At 41.1% G+C, this 23,086-nt stretch overlaps 1 protein-coding gene across 3 annotated transcripts in view; it reads left to right on the top strand.

The window, feature by feature from the left end:
• dym (dymeclin) overlaps positions 1–23,086 on the top strand; it is a 146,973-nt gene that overhangs the window by 111,957 nt on the left and 11,930 nt on the right. The window contains exon 17 of one of the 3 annotated variants that reach the window (XM_061876490.1): positions 11,210–11,703. The exons of the other annotated variants lie outside the window; for them this stretch is intronic. Within the exon in view, the coding sequence (XP_061732474.1) occupies positions 11,210–11,356 (147 nt within the window). The 3' untranslated portion in view covers positions 11,357–11,703. Of the gene's footprint in view, positions 1–11,209; positions 11,704–23,086 lie in introns of those variants that run through there. 3 annotated transcript variants of the gene reach the window in all.

Here is a 23,086-nt window from a genome sequence, read left to right as displayed (position 1 = left end):
GTACTGTAAGAGGCATTGGGACATGCGACAAAAGGCCAAAGCCCAGTTCTCATTAGCCGTAACGCCCGTCTTCCCTCCCCCATGCTGGCCTGCTCCATGCGAACATGTAATGACATTTCAAGGAGATGGGATGAGGGGCAGGAGGGCACTTAGTCATGAGCCCATACGATCCAGGGGTAGGGGGGGCGGGTATAAATCTGCCACATCGCCTCGTTACCCAACACATCCACCACTCCTGGCGGGTTTGCTAACCCCCCCCCCTCACAGTGCTCCACCATTAATCAGTGAGGAAATATGTATCCAGTCGTCTCTTCGCTCGGTTTCTCAACCAGCACTGAAGCTCTTAATTGCATGTTTCATCATGTGTTTCATGTGCTATACTTGGCGGCCGGCTGCAAGGCATTTGTCTCGCAAAAGAAAGATGGTGCATGGCCTCGCAAGTCGGCACCTACGATCGCTGACGTACCCAACGACCGTAGGCCCGTGGAGCCATGTGGCCGTCCCTGCTGTGTCCTTCAGCCGTGCCGCTTTAGTGCTAACACACATTCACGCCGTCAGCTGTGCTATTGGCGGGCCAGCATGGAACCATGCACATTACTTCGCTTTTGCCTCTCGTCCGCACGTGTAGTTTGGGCTCACGTTGACGGTCCACTGTCGTCTGAGTGCTCTGTACGTCCAAAGGGCGACGTGAAGTGAAGAGACAATCTGGCCGATGTCTCCTCTGGGAGACGTGGTCACTGTTTGATGGTGCCATCGCTCAAACAAACAGCTTACTCTCCACTTTCCGCATGCCTTCATCTCATGAGGTCATTCGGCTATTCAGTCCCCAACGTGAAAATCCATAGGCTGGATTAATGTTGTGTGGAATCATCAATGAATTGGTAATTACACACTTAAGCTCTTAAAAGTAGTGAACGCACAGAGAATGCTAAAAAGGCAATGGTGAAGGGTAATTGCTAAATTGGGTCGCATGACATTGATAAGAAATACTATGACAGGCCTAGATTTTTAGGTTTCCAGTGTACGGTATCATTGTCCACCTCCAAGTGTGGGTGACAACATTGTACCCAAGTCAAGCAACACAAGTTGGCAACTAAATTATTTTTCTTAATTTTTCACAATAAAATATTTATTCCAAAAAGAAACGATACTCCCGACATTCCCAACTCAACCCTGATTTCTTCATCTTTACTTTTAAAGTGATTTCCACAGCAACCGGTCAAGGCAGCAAAACACTACACGCCGTAGCTATTTTCTAAGAAGAGTAGGTTGACGTGAGGCAAGACAACACTACATACAGTAGCTATTTTTTAAGAAGATTAGGTTGACCAATTTTTAATTTCTGAAACAGCCTGGCCAGATGGCAATACACTACACACCGTAGCGATTTTCCAAGAAGATTAGGTTGACCAAATGCCCAAATGATAGGTATTGTCCGTTTCTATTACAAAACCTTAACATGGATGAAAATTAAGCTCCCCTTTGAATTGTTATCAACTGTTACAACCACAGGTTTTGACCTACGTACTCAATCTCCAGTTGATTTACGAAAAACAAACATGCAAACTTCCAAACAGAAATATTCATAGTAATCTGCTTTATGTCAGATGCACTCCTCACGAGAGACAATTGTTTTAAAGTCTACCCCTTGAAAGATTAGCCCAATTCCTGATGTGTGGACAGAGCACACAACCCTAAAAGCATTACAATTTTAACTCAAACCTGTCATGGTGTCTGTAAAGTTAATGGTTTTTGTCCCGCTTGCTAACCGACAAAGCAAACCGTTGGTACGGGTCAGGAAAAACCGTTGACAGAAGTCTACAAGACGCCTGTTTGCTTAAGGCACTTTAATAGCATTCACACAAAAATGTAGACATGCAAAGTAGGCACCAACTGAACAAAAAAGGGTTAAGAGAAGGTGGTAAATGCCCCGGGGACGACCCTCACTCAACCGTTTCCCTCCCTAGCTCTTTGTAAGTGTGTGTGTCTTTACAGAATGTGTGAGTGACTCTCATGGGCATTGGCTGTGGAATGTGTTGTTTAGGCCGACCAGCTGAAATTTGCCTTATTGAGCAGCGACAGCCCACAGACTCTCTGGCTCCTCGGGACATAGGGGAGGGGAGGGGAGGGAAGGGGAGAGAAGGGAGGTGACCCGTTTGCCTACCAGCTGGCGTGCAGTACCTGAGCCTTTCCCAGACTTATGGTCCACGGGTCAATTTATTGATCATTAATAAGGCTCTCAGTTATTTGGCTAAACGCTTTTTCCCAAAATTATTTTTATGCTTCTACACTAGTAAAGTATCAGCCATTGTAGTAGCAACATGCAAGATTGGGAAAATTATGTTTAAAAAGAATAGTTAACTTTCCTCGTCAATTTACCCACAAAAAAAAAGAATCGAATTCGTAATGGAAGTACTTCCTCATAAATAGGAATTTGTAAATTACGGACGGCGTGGCGCAGTGGGAGAGTGGCCATGCGCAACCCGAGCGTCCCTGGTTGAATCCCCACCTAGTACCAACCTCGTCACGTCCGTTGTGTCCTGAGCAAGACACTTAACCCTTGCTCCTGATGGGTGCTGGTTAGCGCCTTGCATGGCAGCTCCCTCCATCAGTGTTAAATGTGTGTGTGAATGGGTAAATGTGGAAGTAGTGTCAAAGTGCTTTGAGTACCTTGAAGGTAGAAAAGCGCTATACAAGTACAACCCATTTATCATTTAAATTTGTCACTAAGGATAATAATAATGATAATAGTAATGGATTAGATTTATATCATGCTTTTCTATGGTTAGATACTCAAAGCGCTCACAGAGAAGTGGGAACCCATCATTCATTCATACCTGGTGGTGGTAAGCTACATCTGTAGCCACAGCTGCCCCGGGGTAGACTGACGGAAGCGTGGCTGCCAGTTTGCGCCTACGGCCCCTTCGACCACCACCAATCATTCATTCATCATTCATTCACCAGTGTGAGCGGCACCGGGAGCAAGGGTGAAGTGTCCTGCCCAAGGACACAACGGCAGCGATTTGGATGTCAATAGGTGGGAAGCGAACCTGCAACCCTCAGGTTTCTGGCACGGCCGCTCTACCAACTACGCCATGCCGCCGCTTGTTGTTGTGTTACTGAAAAACCTTCATATATGTGACATGTGCCCTTGAGAGATGTTTCATGGGAGTTACTCACAAGGGATGTGAAACACATAATGTACACTTTCCTTTTACACCAATGACATTGAAGTAGTACCTTTTATTCCATCCTGAAAACACCAGTATTAACCTGACAGACTGTGCCGTACTCACCATTGTCACATGTAGTTATTTTGTCTTCTCTCGGGTATCTGTGGGTTTGTTTACATGAAAACAACACTCGTGGTGTCAAAAGATTGCGTTAATTGCGAATAATTATTTTTTTCCGCATAATTTTTACTGTCAAATCAAATCAAACTGTTAAAATTGCATCTAATATACCAAAAATGTGGTCTGATTACAAGGAAATTTGAAATGGAACTTTTCGTACACAAGCAAGTGGCATACACAAAGGGCTGTACACAACCAAAAGAATAAAAGAAAACACACACACAGAGCAGTGTTGACAATAACAAAACAAAACATGGCATGGCACTGAGCATTTTTGGAAAAACGCACTGGAAAATAACTCAAATTAACGCCATTTAAAATATAATATGAAACATGATAAAATATATTTTAAAAGTTAAATGTAAATAACACATTAATATGCTAATACAAATTTGACATTTAGAGAATAATAGTAGTAATAATATTAAGTAGGATAGAAATCAAATCGTGTTAATCAAATTTTTTATTTCTAATGTTATTCTGAGTTTCCTTGCCTTTTCAATGTACTTGATTTGTTGGGGTGTAAAAAAAGAAAGGTCAGTCACACTCTGAAGTGGTCATTGATTGGCTTTCATTGTGTTTGGGCTTTTTTAGCAGAAGCTGATTTGCTTTCATTGTACAAAACCCAAAACCAACGACGTTGGCAAGTTGTGTAAATCGTAATTAAAAACAGAAATCAATGATTTGCAAATCCTTTTCAACTTATATTCAATTCAATACACTGCAAAGACAATATTTGTAATGTTCTAACTGAGAAACCTTTTTTTTTTGCAAATAATCATTAACTTAGGATTTAATTGTAGCAACACTTTGCAAAAATGTTGCAAAGTGTTGCTACAATTTAATTCTAAGTTAATGATTATTTGCAGGGGAATTTTTACCACTGTATTACATCGCTTTACCTTATAACAACACTCAATAACTGTTTAGGAACTGAGGAGACCAATTTTTGAAGTTTTGCAGGTGAAATTCTTTCTCATTCTTGCTTGATGTACAGTTTAAGTTGTTCAACAGTCCCGGGTCTCTGTTATGGTATTTTACGCCACACATTTTCAATGGGAGACAGGTCAAGACTACAGGCAGCCCAGTCTAGTACCCGCACACTTTTATTACGAAGCCAAGCTGTTGTAACAGGTGCAGAATGTGGCTTGGCATTGTCTTGCTGAAATAAGCAGGGGCGTCCATGAAAAAGACGTTGCTCGGATGGCAACATACACGACTGTCTCCGAAAATTTGAATATTGTGATAAAGTCCCTTTATTTTCCATCATTCAACTAAAAACATGAAAATGTCATACATTTTGGATATATTACTCATCAACTGAAATATTGCAAGCCTTTTACTATTTTAATATTGCTGATTATGGCATGCAGCTTAAGAAAACTCTAAAATCGGAATATTTCCTCTGACCAAGTTAAAAAAAGATTTTTAACAGCAAAACAAAATGAAATATTTGAAAATGTCAATTAATGCACTCAGTACTTTGTTGGGAATCCTTTTGCATGGATTACTGCGTCAATGCGGCGTGGCATGGAGTCAATCAGCCTGTGGCATTGCTGAGGTGTTATGGATGCCCAGGATGCTTCAATAGCGACCTTTAGCTCATTTGCATTATTGGGTCTGTTGTCTTTCGGCTTCTTCTTCACAATACCCCACAAATTCTCTATGGGGTTCAGGTCAGGGGAGTTGGCAGGCCAATCGGGGACAGTAATGCCATGGTCAGTACACCAGTTACTGGTGGTTTCAGCACTGTGGGCCGTGCCAGATTATGCTGGAAAATGAAATCATCATCTCCATAGAGATATTTCAGTTGATGTGTAATGAATCCAGAATGTATGACATTTTCATGTTTTTAGTTGCATTGCAGAAAATAAAGGACTTTATCACAATATTCTAATTTTCTGAGACAGTCCTGTATGTCGCTCCATAGCCTGTATGTACCTTTCAGTACCATTGATAAAGTTAAAGTGTTATTCCTTCATTGTAAGAAGTTGTTTGCTTACCACCGGAGCAGCTGAACCACACAGTCGCGCTGCATCTACAGCTAATGTTAGCAGCAGAGATGTTAGCCTTTTAACAAGCCATTAAATTAGCTTTTCATCAAACTAAACTGGGGAAGAACGTCCTGCGTCTGAACTATAATGTAATTAATTTAAAGGAAAATATTTCAAGTTGAGGGCTTTTTCTCAGCATTTTTAGGTTTGATTAAAACAACGATAAATCAGATTTAATTCATGACGGATCATATTTAATTGCTAATTTTTTTATTGCTTGATAGCACTTTACAAAATATTCACTCGGTTCTAAAAGAACAAATGCAGACAGTAATATGAACGCCAGGCCAGTAGTTCCCAATGTCCTTTAGTAAAAAAGCTCTCCTGGGTGCTGAAGCAATCATTTAAATACCCTTTGTCTGTGTATGATCATGTGATTTAAGAATTTAACTTCGTGACATTTTCTGAAAAATAAAAGCACAGGCAACACAGTTGGGGTGCACGCTTTGCAAAATGTTCACCCTTTGTTCCCTATGCCAAACACTTAACACCCAGGGCACATGTTGTACATTTTAACTGAAAACCGTTTTAATATTTAAATTCTAAACGATATCTCATGTTTTCAAAGCGTCCACCACCTCTTCAGGGCTAAATGACATAGTTCTTATCCATCCCCAGTTTAAAGTGACCCATAAGACGTTAGCTTTCATTGAATAAAGATGTGATTGACTCAAGTCAAATCATTGTCGACAAAAGTAGTTGACAATTAAGAGCTCACTAGCGCTATATTTTTAGTCTAACAGTCCCACGCCAGCGCGAACAGACCGTACTCACACTTATTGTTTAAGTCCTTTACCTCTGTAAGAGTCTTAATCACACAAGTTTGTTGTACAATCACTTCACAGACACAAAAGCTTGCCAAAGAAGTCAGAGCGGCTCTCTGGTGTTGCAAGGATTAAAAAAGGTGAATTAACAATACTAATTTAGCCAGACTAAATATATGTTGGATCTAAAAGAAGTACATGATTCAATATTTTCCATAAACACTGAAGACTTATATGACCTGGCAAGATTTAGGGAGTCTTAGAAATACACAACGTGAATGTCATGCTAACATTTTACCAGATTCAATAAAAGAAAAACATCCGGATGTGATTGCCTCTCTTTTTCAGAGAAACTCAGCATTTTCTTGAAATGTTTTGCTTATCCCCTCCTTTCTTGTAAAATCCATCCATTTTCTAACGCTTGTCCCTTTCGGGGTTGCGGGGGGGTCGCTGGAGCCTATTTCAGCTGCGTTTTGAGCGGAAGGCAGGGTACAGCCTGGACAAGTCGCTATCTCATCACAGGGCCAACACAGATAGACAGACAACATTCACACTCACATTCACACACTATGGCCAGTTTAGCTTTGCCAATCAACCTATCCCCAGGTGCATATTTTTGGCGGGGGGAGGAAGCCGGAATACCTGGAGGGAACCCACGTAGTCACGGGGAGAACATGCAAACTCCACACAGAAAGATCCCGGGCTTTGTAAATATGTCTCTGTGATGCTTACAAGGAGTGTTACAGCAATATTCCATGACTCACAGATCATAATGATTTAATGTTCTCACTAATGCGGTTCAGTCTCTACCAAGGATCTTGCTATCATACAGGGCTAACTGACAAGGATTACATATTTCTTAAGCTTACAGTGTTCCTCTTGTTTATTGGCGCTGCGAAACAAAGTGCAATGTTTGACAGAAGCAGATAACAAATCAGAGGATTAACTAAGTAAATGTGTGTATCTTGTTCCATATTTTACAGTAACACAAACATAAACCAAAGGGTGATAACTTAGCGTCATGACAATCCATCCTCTAGCAACCATTAATCTATTGAAGCTCTTCACATTAGTCGGGCCACCTTCCAGTCAAGTCTTGATGCTCGTGACCATGAACTTTGAAGATTAATAGATGAGCTTTTTTTTTGACGGATGACCATTCACTGCTTGTGTGTTCGTGAGTGGTTCATACTTGCTCCATGGCTACATTTTTTTCTCTCTGGCCCAGCTCTGACAGCACAAGGGAAGGGAAGGGAACATGGCGTTCCCGAGTGAAGACAAGAGTCCAGCCAGTCTGTGTCCAGAGGCGAGTGCACGGTCCACCAGGACCCAGAACTAACTGATATGAGCTCAGGCCAAGTGGGCCTAGACAATTGCCAGACTGAAGGGGTGGGGCAGAAGATATGTTCAGAGAGGAAGGCGCTGTGCAGACACAGTGAGGCACCAAGATAAAATTGGGATGTGGTATGTGATTTTTTTTTTTTTTCCCAAGAAAGCACTCTGGCCCAGAGGAGACATTCTTTCTATGAGATATGTTGCCATATCACATAGTTTTTGAGCTTGCTCCAATACGACAAAGGAGCTAAAGTGTTTCTACTTTGACCCCTCAAACCAGGAATACATGGTAACTCTTTAGTATGGGGAACATATTCACCATTATTAGTTGCTTATTAACATGCAAATTAGTAACATTTTGGCTCCTAATTAGTCATTATTGAGTACTTATTAATGCCTTATTCTGCATGGCCTTATTGTACAACCAATAAGCCAGTAACACTTTAATATGGGGAACATATTCACCATTACTAACCCTAACCACCTAACCCTAACCAAATAACTCTAAATTAAGTCTTAGTTACTTAAAATATGTTCCCCATACTAAAGTGTTACCGAAATGACTTATGTTTTTACTGACTTTGATTATCCAGTTGATTTGGAAATAGTTTGCCAATAGTAATTTACCCCAAATATTCTTACAATGCTATACCAAAAAAACAGAGCTTGCCATCGTTAATACAGAAATCCATACCAATTTCATCAATCGTTATCAATTATGTCTTTTTCCGCCCACAATAGAAACAGTCACACGCTGAATTAGCACAACGAGAGTCGTAAGTAAAAGTAATTACACAGTATTAAGACCCTGTTGCCATTTTTGAATAGCTGAAATGATTGAATCGTAATTTAAATAATGAGCACGATTTCATGCACAATTAAAGCTGCCACTTTCAAACACGTCTTCCCAAAATGTCTCAAAATATGGATGAAGTAAATTGGTTATGGGCTTGACCGTTGTAAATAATTCCCACAAAGTGGAAAATAATAATTCTAGATCAAATATTTTCATAGTTAAAGCATTATAAAACCTGGTTACGACCTTCTAAATATGGTTTTCACCAACAAGAGACCCTTTAATTCATGAAATGACAACCACATCGTCACTTTTACAATTTTTTGATTCATCCATCCATCCATTTTTTACCGCTTGTCCCTTTTTGGGGTCGCTGGAGCCTATCTCAGCTGCATTCGGGCGGAAGGCGGTGTACACCCTGGACAAGTCGCCACCTCATCGCAGGGCCAACACAGATAGACAGACAGCATTAATATAGTAATATTTCACAGCGAGCAATAATCAGTGACCACTATACTAAACAGTGTACTTTAATTGGTTTGGTCTCATCTAGTGACCAATACTACTGTAGTATTTATATTTTTATTACAAATACCCATTGTTTTTGCTTGAAAATGTTTCATTTAGCCAGAAAAATGCGTAATATATGCTCGAAAAGAAAACAAAATAATCAGCGATAAAGGGAGGCGGTAAACTTCGAAGTGCGCTGTAGCGGGGTACGACTGTATTGTAAAATGAGAATTAATAAGAATGTTGGTAATCTTGGTATCAAATTATCAACATTTCGGTATCACACTGCCCATATTTACTTTACATATCTACATATGTAAAGTAGATATATGCCTATATTACATATCTACACCTACTCGGTGGCCTAGTGGTTAGAGTGTCCGCCCTAAAATCGGTAGGTTGCGAGTTTAAAGGGGAACATTATCACCAGACCTATGTAAGCGTCAATATATACCTTGATGTTGCAGAAAAAAGACCATATATTTTTTTAATCGATTTCCGAACTCAAAATGGGTGAATTTTGTCAAATTAAACGCCTTTCTATTTATCGCTCACGGAGCGATGACGTCAGAACGTGACGTCACCTCGGTAGTCAACGGCATTTTCTCAAACACATCACATGCAGCAAGTCAAATCAGCTCTGTTATTTTCCGTTTTTTCTACTGTTTTCTGGTACCTTGGAGACATCATACCTCGTCGGTGTGTTGTCAGAGAGGGTGTAACAACACGATCAGGGACGGATTCAAGTTGTTTTACGTAGAATGTGCATTGATTAGCACAGCATGCTAATCGTTGCTAACATGCTATTTAGGCTAGCTGTATGTACATTTGTAGCTATATTTGCATCCAGCCTTTCCCTCCACCCACATTTAATGCCAAACATAAACATACCAATCGACGGATTCAAGTTGCTCCATTGTCAAGACATGCGAAAGTCCCTCGTTTGTTTTTTACCGGCGATGCTACGACAGAGATGGCAAGAATGTCTGGATATCCTGCGACACTCAAAGCAGATGTATTTCCAACGATAAAGTCAACGAAATCACAAAGGTGAGTTTTGTTGATGTTATTGACTTATGTGCTAATCAGACATATTTGGTCACGGCATGTCTGCCAGCTAATCGATGTCAACATGCTATTTAGGCTAGCTGTATGTACATTTGTAGCTGTATTTGCATCCAGCGTTTCCTTCCACCCACATTTAATGCCAAACAAACACTTACCAATCGACTGATTTAAGTTGCTCCTGTGTCACAAGATGCAAAACTTCCGATCATTGGTCTGCACATTTTACGGCGATGCTAAGGCAAACATGGCCGAATAGCGCCAATAGCTATTCGCTCAATAGCTTCAGTTTCTTCTTCAATTTCGTTTTCGCTATCTGCCTCCATACTCCAACCATCCGTTTCAATGCATGCGTAATCTGTTGAATCGCATAAGCCGCTGAAATCCGAGTCTGAATCCAGGTTAATGTCGCTATATCTTGCTGTGCTATCCACCATTTGTTTGTATTGGCATCGCTTTGTGATGTAACAGGGAAATGGACAGTGGCTTCGCAGATAGCGAAAATCAGGCACTTTAAAGCTTTTTTTAGGGATATTCTGGGACCGGTAAAATTTTGTAAAAAACTTCGAAAGATAAAATAAGCCACTGGGAACTGATTTTTATTGGTTTTAACCCTTCTGAAATTGTGATAATGTTCCCCTTTAAACCTTGGCCGAGTCATACCAAAGACTATAAAAATGGGACCCATTACCTCCCTGCTTGGCACTCAGCTTCAAGGGTTGGAATTGGGGCTTACAACACCAAAAATGATTTGCGGGCGCGGCACCGCTGCTGCCCACTGCTCCCCTCACCTCCCAGGGAGTGAACAAGGGGATTGGTCAAATGCAGAAGACAAAGTTCACCACACCTTGTGTGTGTGTGACAATCATTGGTACTTTAAATTTAACTTAGTTATTATCAGTCTGTATCGGAAGAAAATTATTTATGATCGAGTCATTACATTTGTTTTTGGTCTTTTTCTTTTGTCAGAAAGAAATGTGCCTACATTTCTGGAAAGAATATAGCTATTACGCAAAACACAAATATCCACTGTGGGGGCCACTGGCTTTCAAAAGGTACGTTCAACTACTGTTGCTGAAATTTTTGGAGAACGACGACAACTCAGATACACGCAGAAATTTGAATCTGTTTTTTTCATACTCATTGTTCAGGGTTTCTCATAGATTGTCCAAAAACCTGTGGCGGTGGGAGCTTATTCATTATGACATCATTGTATAATTTGCTATTATGATATGATTTTCTTTAAAAAGGCTCAAAAAATCTAAACAGTACATACATTTAAATCCATCCATCCCTCCATCCATCCATTTCTACCACTTGTCCCTTTTTTAGAGTCGCGGGTGGTGCTGGAGCCTATCTCAGATGCATTCGAGCGGAAGGCGGTGTATACCCTGGACAAGTCGCCAACTCATCACAGGGCCAACACAGATAGACAACATTCACAGTTTAGTGTTGCCAATCAACCTATCCTATATTTAAGTCAAATAGGTTAATAAGTATTAACATGTATTTTACTATTATACGGTTTCTATCTATACTATTATTAATTGTTGCTTCTTATTGTACAGTGCACTTTGTTGAGAATATTTCAAGTGTCAAGAGACTTTTAAAAATCAACCAGCAACAAATCTAGCATCTTTTTGGTACTCCTGTTTGGGAACTCTCCTGCTGTCCCTCCATGTCCGCGGTGAAAGAGGCAAGCTACAGCGTGCATGATGTCACACTTGCTTCACGCTGTTGCTCCAGTTGGACTTTCTTTCCCTAAAAGCCGCCACTGTCCTCTTGATATTTGCACTTTTTGTAGATGGCTGTCCATGGGTATATCTAGGGTACATTAAAGTTACGTTGCAGACAATTGCGTGGGTTTTGTTTACATCATAATATCCCGTTTCAGCAGCGCTGTTTTAGGTGAACAAAGTATTTTTTCGGCTGCTGAAATTCAGAGCATCACTAGTCAACAGTGTGCAAATAGTAGGCTATATATATCCATTCATACTGTAACGATCTGCTGGTGGTAAGGTTTTATATGGGTGTGGTTTTGATTTGATGTTTATTTTTCCCATGATCTCAAACACACCATCCGTGCCTGAAAGCAGATTGGTGGAGAATGAGTAAGTGTTGGCCTTATATAAATTTAATTTGTTTTCTTGTTTTTAAGGTGTGGCGATCATGATTTTGCTCTGTCGATGTGCCACAGTCAGTTACACTAAGGGGAAACCCTGTTTAATACTGTTTAACGTATCCGTTGATGAGTGGGTAATTGCAAGCCACCGTTGATAATATTCTATCGATAGCAAAGCAACGCAATGTCATTAAAGCATTGTGTTGGTATTGTTACATTTTGATCCATATTCAGAATTTAATTGGGAATATACCACTATATCTCTATTGTCAGTCATTGGATCTAAACTTAACATTCTATTGAAGTTGAGGTGATTGCCACTTGCCTTGTCAGTATTACTACGCTCTTGTTAAAATCACAACATGCTTTTATTGGTTGTTGAGATGTTCATACATTAAACGCACATTAGGTTTTTAATTTTTAAAATCAGTACAGTGGTACCTCATCTTACATGTTTAATTGGTTATGTGATGAAGTTCACAACCTGAAATACTGAAATCAAGGTCATGTTCCATTCTTTCTTTAATTCAATGAATATAATTAGCTTTTTTTTCAACAATGTCCTTCACTCTCACTTACTCTGTTCCCATGGTTGGAAAAACAAAGTGAGAGACTGGATGTTTTGGTCAATCTTACAAGAATCACTGGGACATTCGCTACGGCAAAAAACGGTGGGGAGACTCGTAACCCAAATTTTTGTCCGCAAGCTAAAGCATCACGACAAATCTAGAGATGACTCGTTTACCAAAAAACGTGTGCATTGGGGGGGCGCTCATAAGCTGAGGTACTTATCATCGTACTTACTGTTAGGAGTGCAAACAGTAAGTGCGATGGTAAGTACTTACCATCGATTCTTGGAGTGACAATACAATTCAGAATCAATTCTTGATTCAACACAATTTTGGATTTAAACCAATTCTCAAATGATAATAAAATATTATGTTATATATATATATCTTATCAAAACAGGTTGCGGGTTACAAAAGCTCCTCTTAGTTGCTGACTTATGACATTTACGCACAGCAAGTAAACGCAGGGAGAGAAAAAACCTTGATCTTTATTTATTTATTGATTTTTGAAAATTATTGTTCGATTCCATCCATCTATCCATTTTCTGCCGCTTGTCCCTTTCGGGGTGGCGGGGGGTCGCTGGAACGATCTCAGCTGGATTCGGGCGGAAAGCGGGGTACACCCTGGACAAGTCCCCACATCATCGCAGGGCTCGATTTAGAATCGGATAAATAACCGCAATCCAGATATGAATCTCTTTATTTAATCACACCTACTTACCATACTGTAATATTAGAAAAAACTTGAGATACATTGCAATATCGTACCCCGCATTCTGTCCGGATGCAGCTAAAATAGGCTCCGGCACCCCCGTGATCCCGAGAGGGACAAGCGGTAGAAAATAGATGGATGGATGGACATTGCAATATTGATATTTTGTTCCACCTTTGTATCCAGTGAAATGCATTATTTAGTTCATTATATTTATGATATAAAAAAGGTAGTTTTTGGTGGCACAAAGGTCATAATTTTTACTCCCATTTCAGTCTCCAGACAGCTTTTTAGAGTATACACCGCCGTCCTGATGGGACACCGCACTAACAGCTTTTTATCATTTTGGGAAATGCACCCGCCCAGACGTCGGAGCTCTTGATTTGTTCCATCTGTTCCTCTTAACTGTGAGTGGCGTTCCAGATGATGAAGTGCTTTTCAAATTTGCCGGTGAGACGCTAGTGGATTAAAGGCAGATAAAATTTAAGTATTTACCCGCGCCAGCCACATTTTTATGTTAACACTTTATTATAGAGACAGGCATTAGAATTAGAGCCCATGTTGCATACATTTGCAAGTTAAAACATGTCTAGCTTAATATTTTGACCTCACAGTCAAAGAGGTTAGAATTTATTTTTGTTGTTGTTGCAAAACCTACTCACCCAAATACCGCAATGTTGAGGTTTGCAACAGGGAACAAGGAATTCAAAACATTTTTAAGACTGGATCCAACAATATTACATCAATTAGTTTAGGGTTACAACAATTTAACATCATCTGGACATATAAACAACTCAAAAGTGCATGAAACTTTTTTTAAAATAATATTTACTTATTCATTTGATAGGGGAATCATAATACTAGTACTCAGAAAACAAACACTTTTTTTCATCCCCCCCTGAATAAAGAATTAAATTGATCATTACAGAAAAATAATAAAAGTAAAATAATAAAACCTCCTCCCACCCCCCGTCCTACATTTCAGTCACTGTGGGTAGCAATCTACTGCCTTCCTCTTCACCACAAGCAGATAGAGAATCACAATAACTGATTAACAGGAAGAAAAAAAAAAGGTAACAACAAAAATAAAAATCACAAACATACAGAGAAGTGTCATTGAATAAAAACAACAACAACAAAGAAAAAAGGAGTTGAGGTAAGTGAAAAAATAAATGAATAAAAAAGTGCTTGAAACTTGCTGGAAGGATGGTGCACATACTTGCCAACCTTGAGACCTCAGAATTAGGGAGATATTCAAAAGGCCCGCTGGGCCTTATATATATAATTATATATATATACAGTATACAGTATACAGTATGTATATATGTATGTATATATATATATATATATATATATATATATATATATACACACACACACACACATATACACCACCTCCTGAGTTTTTGGATTACAAACCCTGGTCAATATTACAAAGTCCTTTAAAAAAAAAAATATATATATATATATATATATGTATATATAGACTAATTTTCACTGACAGCAGCCACAAAAATACTTTACAAGAGAAGTGTAAATACGAAATACATAGTTTATCCGTGTTTGTGCTTGTGCTTTCATCACACAAAGAGTTGGTTTTGGCACAGTTGGATCGCTTCCTTCTCTAATTCCGGGGTAATGGCACCGACCAAATATACAGTAATGAAAACACAGTTTTTCTACAAACTGTACTGTACTTGTTGCTTACTTAGAAAAAAAAAATACAATATTTAACAATTTAATCTTAAAATATGGGACGACTATGTATTATAAGGGACGGGTGGCAACCCTATACACTCACCTTTCACTATTTGAGTAGACTTTGTTCTGCCATTTGCGTACTGGCGAGCGATCTCTGAATCCGGGAACATATCCTTCACAGATTTTTTGAAAACATCCACAAATGAGAACGGATGTTGCTTGTTGCTATCAGCATAGCCATCTTTGTCTCTGCATAAGTTACACCCTCGGGTCTCCATTTAGCAAGGTGGCACATAATACTGGGCCGTGACCAGTGATGCGTTGCCGCAGCGTTGTGCTTCTCTAAATGTTCATGAGTGACTGTATCCGTTCGGCCACCGTGTTCAATGGAGAAGTCTGACCTACAAAATTTGCAGGCATCGTTTCCCTTCGAGCTGTCCTGGATGAATTGAAATTATTTTTTCCAATCATTACGGAACTTGCAAGCGTACTTCTTCTTTTTACTCATTGTCGCCATGTCTCTTCTTCTGCTTCGTTTTCTTCTTCTTCTGTTCTAATTGCCGCACTTGACTTTGAGGTGTAACCGTTATTATTGTCCGGCTGGAAACGGCGCCCAGTGAAGGATGGTGTAGCAATATAGTTGTCCGGGTGGAAATTGGTAGAAATTCGTGAGATTTGTGGCCCCGGGAGATTTTCGGGAGGGGCACTGATATTCGTGACTCTCCCGGGAAAACCGGGAGGGTTGGAAAGTATGATGGTGCTTAGGCCAAAGAAGAACTAATGAAATGTTGGGGCTTATCTCAAATACGGTACTTCCACCATTTCCTCCCTTCCCCAAGGAATAATGCATGAAACTTAATGACAAAATTCAAGCATATAAAGCACATATTTTCAAAAGTGTAGAATTTCCTGCAGATCCAAATTAGGATTGTTCTGCCACTTCCCCCAGGGGGGTGGCGGGGGTGGTCTGCGTTCTAGTGCCATTCTAGTTAACACTTCAATTTTCTCTATGACCTTATAACCATAATTGAAGGGGTTATAATGTAATGTCACGGGGTGATTATGACAAGATTTTTGTCCATTCAAAAATAAAACCTCTCACTTCCACTCTCAGATAAGGAAAAATAATAATAGGAAAAAGATAAAGGGATTAAAAATCCAAATGTCATTATAATATTAGGTTTCTGTGCTAACAAGTGAGAGTGGGTTGTGTTGCCTCCGTGTGAACATTTGATGAGCTGGTGTCTATGAGACAGTCGCCTACGCGCAAACACCAGATAATAGCGACCCTGCATTGTGTCGCACAGTCAACACAAATTCTCTGTGTGTGTGTGTGTGTGTGTGTGTGTGTGTGTGTGTGTGTGTGTGTGTGTGTGTGTGTGTGTGTGTGTGTGTGTGTGTGTGTGTGTGTGTGTGTGTGTGTGTGTGTGTGTGTGTGTGTGTGTGTGTGTGGTCTGGCATATGGCCTGTGACCCCTGTAGTCCTTCTGTCTGGGTCATTATGATAGCGATAGTGTTGTGCTGAATAGGGACAGGCAGGACTCAATAGTGTCTTTCACCATAGCTGATTACTGCCTGCATGGGCCTTTATATGCATGTGCAGACAGCAGACTATAATGAGGCGCTCTTGTATTATTGATGCTCTACTTCTATCTACCTGCTGTTTGCTGCATTTGGCCCGCAAGTCGGCCTTGTGTTTTGCTTCCAGCATGCTTGGCAGAAAACTTGGCCATCCAGTATTCCGATGGGAATGGAAGCAATGTGTGTTGAATCAGTTGATTAATTGTTTATCACCAACATATGCTGGATTTAGCCGAACGTAGCTGAACACAGGTCATGCGTTTCTGTTTCTCCAATGTTTTGCTGGACGTCATTACTGTAGAGTTGTCCCGATACCAATATTTTGGTACCGGTATCAAATTGTATTTCGATACTTTTCTAAATAAAGAGGACCACAAAAACTGCCATTATTGGCTTTATTTTAACAAAAAAATATTAAGGTACATATCTTTCTTATTGCAATGTTGTCCTTAAATAGAATAGTGAACATATGAGACAACTTTTCTTTTATTACTAAGTAAGCAAACAAAGGCTCCTAATTTGTCTGCTGAATATGCAAAAAGATATTGTGTCATTTTCCATTCTATTACTTTGTCAACATTATCAAGGACAAGTGGTAGAACTTAAATAAGTAATCCATTTGTTCATTTACTGTTAATATCTGCTTACTTTTTCTTTTTACATGTTCTTTCTACACTTATGATAAAATGTAATAAACATATTCTTCTGTTGTTTGGATACTTTACATTAGTTTTGGATGATACCATAAATTTGGGTATCGATCCGATATCAAGTAGTTACTCGATCACACATTGGTCATATTTAAAGTCCTCATGTGCCCAGGGACATATTTCCTGAGTTTACAAACATAATATAAATGTAAAAAAAACAAAAAAAGATTTTGTGATGCTAAAAAATATTAATGTAATCATAGCTGTATACGACTAGATACGGTCCTGTACTTGATATCAATACAGTGGATGTCAGGTGTTTACATTTTGGCGTGTCTTGAAGACTGTTTAGCTATTCCTTGTACTGCAGGGATGATCGTTTAAAGAAACGTACTTTATTTGTCGCCATGGAGGCGAGGATTAGTGATTTAGAAAAAACTAAAACACTGCAGACTGCGGCTAAACGTTAGCCGCTAGCTAGCTAGTCATGTCTTAAAGCATCTCTCCCCGAGGGCGTTTCAGTGTTATAACTTCAACGTTATCGTTAGTTTTTAAGCCAAAATGTATCCATTCTCCCTTTTTTGTCTACACATTGTGTCTGCTTGTAAGTACTCCCTGATTGTGCGCTGCCGAACATGCTCGTAAAACCAGCAATGTCACGACGTGCCTTTTTAGAGGCGGTATGGTACCGAATATGATTCATTAGTATCGCAGTACTATACTACTACCGGTATAGTGTACAACCCTACATTAGCGTCACATATGAGACGCAAGAACCAACAATTGTTCTGTACTTAGGACTGGGTGATTAATGGGGTGAAAAAACAACAATTAGAGCTTCTGACAGACAGAAAACTGTTATGTTTGTCATGATCCTTCATGACAGTTTGGACTTTGCTAATTATTTTCCTGTTTTCTGTATCATGACCTGTCCTGGTGCTCTTATTTTGGCTCTGTCCTTGTTTTGTTGCGTTCTATATCTAATCAAGTCTACAAAGGTTTACCTGTTGCTCCTTGCCAGTGCTGGATTATTGCCTTTACTCAGCTGCCGGTACATGCCTTGCAGTAGCCTTTTGTTTGTGCAGTTTTTTTGCTCTCTATGTAAGAATTAAATCATTTGGCCTGGACACAGTCTTTTGTCTCTACATCCTGGGCTCACGCCAACAACCGCCACCGTGACAGTGACATTATTTAGATTTTTTTCCCCTTCTGTAAATTTCTCTCTTTAATACACCATCTTCCTAAAATACAGTACTGATTGTGTATTTGCACGACAGAAATAAGGAAGACAAAGTCGCAGCATAGTAACAATGTGCCATCCAGTCCGTTACACAAAAAAGAATTGATAACCTTTTTTCTGATTTCTGCCTAAACATTCGTTTCTTTATCAGTTTTCTAATCGATTCTTACTTAAAAAAAAGAGATTGAAAAAGTGGCTTACTATCAATTTTGTTTAGTTTAGAGCAGGGGTCTCAAACTCAATTCACCTGGGGGCCACTGGACGCAGAGTCTAAGTGAGGCTGGGCCGCAAGAAAAGATTTTTTAAAAACATTTTTGCATACTCCTCAGCATGTCTAGTTGTATAATGTCGTTTCAAATTGTATCCTTGTGCCCCGCAACTTTTTCTGTGCAAATAAGACACGTCGGTTTGCCCCTGTGCTCAACAAAGAAATATTGCATCCCCCACTTTTCCTGGAATTGTCTTTGCTCATCACTAACCTTTCTCTTCACTGCAGGCCTTGAAAAAGACATGTTTGGGGTTGTGGAATATATTTGTAATTAGCTGACGCACGGAGAATAATGTTATTTTCGCAATGTGTGTCGTTCCGCTTTCCCTCCCTACGACAACATGGCGGTCGGCGGGAAAGTACCTGAATAGCGAGCGCAAAAAAGTGACGGCTCCCGGAGTGTTATCCGGTGTCATATTGAAATATATGAAGTGTTCATCGTGTGAGGCAATGCAAATTAAACAATAAAAAAAAACAAATAACGGTTTGAATTGGTCCATGTTATCAGGGGACTGTTATTACTGACGGACAGGTGTCGCGGTGTGACTGCAGCCAGGCACGTAAGAAAACCCTCGTCTCCATGGCAACGTTTCTGTCACTTTCACTCCTTCGCCACCTTTCCACTAACGCAGGGGTAGCCAACCCAGAACTTTGAAAGAGCCATTTTAGACCCAATTAATAAAAATTATCTCTGTCTGGAGCCAACGCGGGGGCGCGTTTCTCTGAAACATCACGCAAGTGACTTCAATGTTTGGCCCTTGAGAGCCATATACCACACCGTGATGGCCCTTGAGAGCCATATACCACACCGTGATTGGTAGATTACTTCAGCTCCGCACACAACGCTGTCAAGCGCCATGCATGTAAAACTCGTGGGCCGCACTAACATTAAACTTTCATATTAAGGTGGGGGCCACCAAATAACGTCTCGCGGTCCGCAATTGGCCTGCGGGCCGCGTGTCTGAGACCCCTGGTTTAGAGGTAACATGACCAAACACATTTAGCTGAACTGCACCAATTTTGTCAAGAGGAGTGGTCAAAAATTCAAACAGAACCTTGTGGATGGCTACTAAAAGCGCCTTATTGCAGTGAAACTTGCCAAGGGACATGTAACCAAATTTTAACATTGCTGTATTTATACTTTTGAGTCAACGGATTTGGTCACATTTTCAGCAGACCCATAATAAATTAATAAAAGAAACACACTTCATGAATTATTTTTTGTGACCAACATGTTGTGATCCGAAATCCGGATCATTCCATATTTATGTTTTGTTCCATTATTGTATCACATTCTGTTATTTGGACTTCCTTATTTCCTGTTTATTCTGTCACCATGGTAGCTTATTAGTTCACCTACCCCCACATGTTTCTCGTTATCACCTCCCTCATTTAAGCTCGCCCCCTTTTCGTCATTAATTTTCGGACTCTAGTTTGCTTTCACGCAACTGCTGATGACTTATTTTTTCATGCTCTTTCTCGCTGGCTTCCACGCTAAGCTTTATTTTATTCCTAGCTTTCATGCTAGTTGTTTTGTTTTTCACTTTTTGTGCCTTTGTGCCAAGTATAGTGTTTCTCTTCATATTCCTAGCCTCAAGGCTAGCGCCATTTGTTAACCTTTCTGTTAGCACCAGTGTTTTTGTTCCTTAGCTTTTTATTCGTTAAATAAATACTTTATACCTAAGGGGCAGCATAGCTCGGTTGGTAGAGTGGCCGTGCCAGTAACTTGAGGGTTGCAGGTTCGATTCCTGCTTCTGCCATCCCAGTCAATGCCGTTGTGTCCCTGGGCAAGACACTTTACCCACCTGCTCCCAGTGCCACCCACACTGGTTTAAAATGTAACTTAGATATTGGGTTTCACTATGTAAAGTGCTTTGAGTCACTAGAGAAAAGCGCTATATAAATACAATTCACTTCACTTCACTACCTTACCTCAAGCTGTGTTTTTGCCCGACGCATCCCCAGAGGAACAAATCCGGCATCGTTATGCCACACAGTCTTCACACAACAAGTATGTGCTTCAATCACTCTATCACAAAAAAAGGGAAGAGTTGTAGAAATTATTGGAAACTCAAGACAGCCATGACATTGTGTCTTTACAAGTTCTTTACTTTTCACCACGACTGTATATCTGCAAACCAGTAGTCGGTGCCAAACGGCTTTTTCAAAAGCCAACCAATCATGTACACCATTGACTTGAAGAGATGCCCAATACCTGGCCTGCAATTGTCGCAGTCTGACAAATATTTTCAGATGCTGGCACTAATATCATCACACGTCTGATTAAATTATCCTACTTTGCTGGGTTCTGTGCAAAAGACACACCCACAAAAATAATGATTCGGTGTATGGATTTGGACTCTTGCTTACTGTTGCTCTACTCGTTTTTTGTGCTTTTTAAATTATTTTTTTGACCGTCGATTGAACTATATTTTCCTTGAAATTTAAGTTGAATTAGGTCCCAGTGTATTATATAACCATCAATTCCATTTCTGACACTTTTGTTGGCATTCCCAGCCAGTGTAGTGTTTGTCCTGTCGAGCTGCCACAGTATAAATAGCGCAGCAATGTGTGTGTGTGTGTCTATGAAGACTGGTCTGGTGCACACTGGCTGATACCTGCGGGAGTCCAACTGCTGTTAGCAAGTAATCATGTAACTCAGCACCTCGCCGCAGGCTCAAACAATAAGGTCAGACTGTCCGACGAGCCGCTGCGGAAAAATGACACCGCTCTGTTTGGGTTCATTTTATTTGACTCCATTTTGCTCCTCTAAACGCGTTTACCCGTAACAAGCAGAGGTCAGGCTAATCTACAAGAGGTATTTCCTCATATTTCCCCACACGGATGCTGTCTCGGCCGGGCCCCGCGTCACTGCCTTTATTTGGTAAGCGGTAGCCATCAACTGCTCGGGTCAAAAGGTGACATCAGCGCATTAGTTAGCCCCTTTAGGAGGTCAGTTGTCGGACCGCAAGAGTGATCCATGTCCCGCAGGAAGATGTAAGCAATTTAACCTCGCAGTCAGGTGGAATTACATCTGTCACTACTGTAGCTCATGAAGAGTGTGATCGCTTAGTAACCCCGAGCAAATAAGATACCTTGGTCATTTCCACACACGCATTGCACCGCTCTTTAATTGGTGGTCAATACGCACTGGTACATTTATAACATGACAAATGGTTTAAAGGCTTTTTTTATGGTTATGGTATTAAAACGAAATCGAAAACCTCTATGAAAAGTAAAAACAAAGGACCCAGATTTCCCTCGCCCGGACGCGGGTCACCGGGGCCCCCCTCTGGAGCCAGGCCCGGAGGTGGGGCACGATGGCGAGCGCCTGGTGGCCGGGCCTGTACCCATGGGGCCCGGCCGGGCACAGCCCAAAGAGGCAACGTGGGTCCCCCCTCCAATGGGCTCACCACCCATAGCAGGGGCCATAGAGGTCGGGTGCAATGTGAGCTGGGCGGCAGCCGAAGGCAGGGCACTCGGCGGTCTGATCCTCGGCTACATAAGCTCGCTCTTGGGAAGTGGAACGTCACCTCACTGGGGGGAAAGGAGCCTGAGCTAGTGCACGAAGTAGAGAAATTCCGGCTGGATGTAGTCGGACTCACTTCGACGCACAGCAAGGGCTCTGGAACCACTTCTCTTGAAAGGGGCTGGACTCTCTTTCACTCTGGCATGGCCGGCAGTGAGAGGCAACGGGCAGGGGTGGCAATTCTCGTTTCCCCCCGGCTCAAAGCCTGCACGTTGGAGTTCAACCCAGTGGTCGAAAGGGTAGCCTCCCTCCGCCTTCGGGTGGGGGGACGGGTCCTGACTGTTGTTTGCGCTTACGCACCAAACAACAGTTCAGAGTACCCACCCTTTTTGGATACACTCGAGGGAGTACTGGAGAGTGCTCCCTCGGGTGATTCCCTTGTTCTGCTGGGGGACTTCAACGCTCACGTTGGTAACGACAGTGAAACCTGGAGAGGCGTGATTGGGAAGATTGGCCGCCCGGATCTGAACCCGAGTGGTGTTTTGTTATTGGACTTCTGTGCTCGTCACAGTTGGTCCATAACGAACACCATGTTCAAACATAAGGGTGTCCATATGTGCACTTGGCACCAGGACACCCTAGGCCGCAGTTCCATGATTGACTTTGTAGTTGTTTCATCGGATTTGCGGCCTCATGTTTTGGACACTCGGGTAAAGAGAGGGGCGGAGCTTTCTACCGATCACCACCTGGTGGTGAGTTGGCTGCGATGGTGGGGGAGGATGCCGGACAGACCTGTCAGGCCCAAACGCATTGTGAGGGTTTGCTGGGAACGTCTGGAAGAATCTCCTGTCAGAGAAAGTTTCAATTCCCACCTCCGGAGGAACTTTAAACATGTCAC

The sequence above is a fragment of the Nerophis ophidion genome, linkage group LG17 (assembly GCF_033978795.1).
Source record: "Nerophis ophidion isolate RoL-2023_Sa linkage group LG17, RoL_Noph_v1.0, whole genome shotgun sequence".
Lineage (NCBI taxonomy): Eukaryota > Metazoa > Chordata > Actinopteri > Syngnathiformes > Syngnathidae > Nerophis > Nerophis ophidion.
This window is presented reverse-complemented; position numbering and strand designations above follow the sequence as displayed.